Here is a 3,734-nt window from a genome sequence, read left to right as displayed (position 1 = left end):
AGAAGGAGAAGAAGAAAGCGATTAAACCAGGCCGTACCGTTAATATGATTATGGGCCATGGAGCCTACTTTGCTTTTCAATGCGACAACGACAATTGGGGATAGAGATATCCAAAGAAAATGTGTCGGATGTCTTCAGTTTTTTTTTTTTTTTTTTTTTTTTTTTTTTTTATATATTTTATATCATTGCTATGATTGTAAACTCAATTTGGACATTGGTTGCATAGTTGATCACATAACTTTCCCGTTCTATTTTTATATACCGTGGCACCACCACCCTCTACAAGACTACAATTATGTTATTTTAGATCATTACGTACTTGCGACTTTTGTAACGAATCTGGTGGACAAGGCTATCTCTGCCTTGACTATTCATGAGCAGTGTCTATTAGGATAATTAAATGGAAAAATCTGATTTGACTTAAAAATAAGCTAAGAAACAGGTCTTCGAGCTTTAGAGTCATGAAAGCTGGTTGGATAACACAGTATTTGATGTAGGGTTGAGCTATAAGATATCAAAGATATTCTTACAAAATTTGTGTGATACATCATTGAGCTATAGCTCAACCCTACATCAAATACTAAGGGATTAGTATTAACTCTGTTATATGTCTCAAGCTTGATTAGTACTTACAAGCTCACTTTATATATAATCTAACGCTAAGGGATTGACATGTAACATACTATGTAAAGTAGTGCAGGTACTTTGAAATTATCTCTTGTTAAGGTCTGTTTATTTATCTGATCTCATACATCGAATCTGATAAATCCTATGTTTCTTTTTGTAGAGTGGGCACTTTTGGTATGGAGGGAGAAGAAAAATTGTTCAACCCTCTGTCCAAGATTTCTCTAGCTCCCAGAATCTAAGGTACTTTCTTATTGTCTTATAAATGGCATGAAATCAAGTTCCCTTCTTAACTAGTTTATTTATTTATTTATTTCATTGTGTGTGATTCTCTAAGCACAGTTAGATATATGTATGCTTAATGTGTGCTCTGGTTTAAAGCAATTATTGTAGGATGCACGCCCACTTCTCTGGATATTGCTGAAAGGATTTATATTCTACAGGAGGAGTCCTTTTAAAGTTTTGAAGATACTTACGGGCAAAAGATAAAAGTTTTGAAGATATAAAATTGTGGATAATATGTTTACATGAAACATTTATACATTTATGTGTAAAATTTATACGTTTGATTAATAGAAATTTAATTTGGTCCACTATAGTTTCTACTTTCAAGGTTTTCGTTGACTACTAATTCTTTTTATATTTAATAAATAATAATCAGAAAATTTAGCAATAAAGAATTGATATTAACACAATGCGTCGGTTTATATAAACGACGTAAGTATTAACGTCAATGAATCACCGACGTTAATTACTTATAAAACCGACGGTAAATTTATGACGTTAAACATAGCGTCACTTGCTAAACCGATGCAAAAAAAGTTAACATCGAAGCTTGTTAAGTCGGTTTGAAAACCGACGTTATATTATTAAAGTCAGTCACTAACCGACGCTAGACATAAAAAAAACCGACGTTAAACGCCCATTTTTTTGTAGTAGCTATGTGGGTGCAACTAGACATCTCAATACCCTTTTCTCAATCTAATTCACTGACTATGTTGGGTTTATATCTTTTTGTTGGCTCGTCATTGCTCGACTTGGATCAGAAATGCACCAAAGCGTATTAAAAGATAAGAGTTACTTTCTAACTATCTCTCCAGAGATCTAAATCCCTCCATAGCTCCAAACTATGATGAACAAACTTTATTTATATCAGTAATTCATATGTAGCAAACTCTCACACCCTTTCATCGAGTATATGCATTCCAAGACTTTTCAATTCTTGTTTGAGTCAATCTGGGTAAATTTCAGTTTTTTATTTATTTGATTTTTAACTAGTTGATAGAATACTCGATATCAAGATACTTTTATATATTTCTTTCTTCTTTAAAAACGTAATACAACAACTTTTGTAAGATATCTTGTTAACTTTTTTAATTTATCCAATCATACTCTTTATGCAGATTAACTGGATTCTGAACAAAATATTCATGTTCTTTCACTAAATAAACTCCATCTTCTTTAGCTCTCCAATCCCATAGGCCTCCGGTATCTAAATTACTGAAAACCTTGAATGCCGTAAAACTCTGATAATGTTCATAATTAGGACCTTGTTTCAAAGTACACATAAAACGCGTTGTACGAAAAAAGTTAATACCAAAATAAAATGAATAATCTTGTCCCATTGGTATTATTTTTGGACCAGTAACATCATCTTTGGAATAACATCTCATCCAAAGATTTTTGTTGAATTTAAGTTCGTTCGCGATCCTGACTCCAGCGCCGGATACATGGTTGAACACGCAGAGACTTAAAACAAATAAAAAGACTGAGAAATTTTTCATACTATTTTTGGAGTAAATATTTAGTTCTTTTGTTTTGTTAACTTGGTTTTTGTGTAGCTGGTATTATATACACACATATGTATAACTATGGTGGGAAAACGTTTTCTTTAGGAATTATTTGTTTCTAAGTTTTAGCATACACGATATATGTCAAATGGCATAATATCTTCCATGATTATTTCATATATGTAAATGTATCCTTAAAAAATCAATATTAGGTATCTGTATCTATTAAAATCGAAGTTTGAAATAAAAAGGATAAATCATATAACTATAATTGTGTATATCAGTTAATGCAATACGAAATACTCCTCTAAGAACATCAGAAGAAAATAGAGCTGTGTGCATAACTATATTCTCAGAGATAAATTTGTAAAATAATATCAGTGACTTATACTGAAATATCAAACATAATCAATTATATATCCGAATTTCAACGTAATCAATGATACTAAGATCTTATATCTTTAAAATATATCTGTATCTTTAAAAATATCAACAAAATCTATTTTCCAAATCCATTCAATTTTAGTCAGTTAATTTTTAAATAAATATTATTTAAAAACATGAATTAATAATTCATATTGACATATATTTATAATTTATATGATAAAAAAATAAGTGAAAAGGGAAAATCTGAAAATGTAATATTTTGTTTCCAAAATATCTTTATAACTAGGTACTAACTCGCAGAAAACCGCGTGCTGAGCTTTTTTTTATGAAAGTTTGTAAGAATTTATTTTGTTATTATTTTATTTATAATAATTTGTGATTAAAAATTCAGTTTGCTTATATTAATACTTTGTATTTTAAAAATGTTTGGTGAAAAACTGTCAATAAAACAGTTGCATGTAATGAATAAAATTGTTTAAACATTTGCCAATTAAACCAATTCTTGTTATAGTTGTGAAGTAAGTAAAAATATATAACTGACATGTAAAAATGGCAACTAAATATAGTTAGTGATGGTTATGAAAAACCTCTTTGAAAACAACATTCATTGTAATAAGCATCTTCAAGCATTAAATATATTTAAATCTCAACTTAGTTTTATTTTTCTAAAAAACGGTGGCTAAAAGAAAAATATAACTTTTTAAAATAGATTAAATACTATATTTATATCTTTTATCTTTTATTTATTAATTTTTAAAATCTAAACCGTTAAACGGGAATGTTATATATTTTATTCGATTAGATTTTTGATAAAAGTTTTAACTCGTGTTTGAAAAGATTTTTGATATAATTTGTAGTTATATAGATTTTATTTGATTAGATTTTTAAAATCTTAGCTGTTAATTTTTTTTTAAGTATGAATTAGTTTTGATT

The 3,734-nt window shown here is 28.6% G+C and overlaps 1 protein-coding gene across 1 annotated transcript; it reads right to left on the bottom strand.

Moving 5' to 3' along the window:
* LOC104710592 (pumilio homolog 15-like) lies at positions 1,998-2,408 on the bottom strand. The gene has a single exon (XM_010427224.1). It carries the CDS (start codon positions 2,406-2,408, stop codon positions 1,998-2,000), a length of 411 nt encoding a protein of 136 aa, XP_010425526.1.

Source organism: Camelina sativa, chromosome 9 (assembly GCF_000633955.1).
Source record: "Camelina sativa cultivar DH55 chromosome 9, Cs, whole genome shotgun sequence".
Classification (NCBI taxonomy): domain Eukaryota; kingdom Viridiplantae; phylum Streptophyta; class Magnoliopsida; order Brassicales; family Brassicaceae; genus Camelina; species Camelina sativa.
Note: the sequence above shows the minus strand (reverse complement) of the source record. Positions and strands in the feature narration are given on the sequence as shown.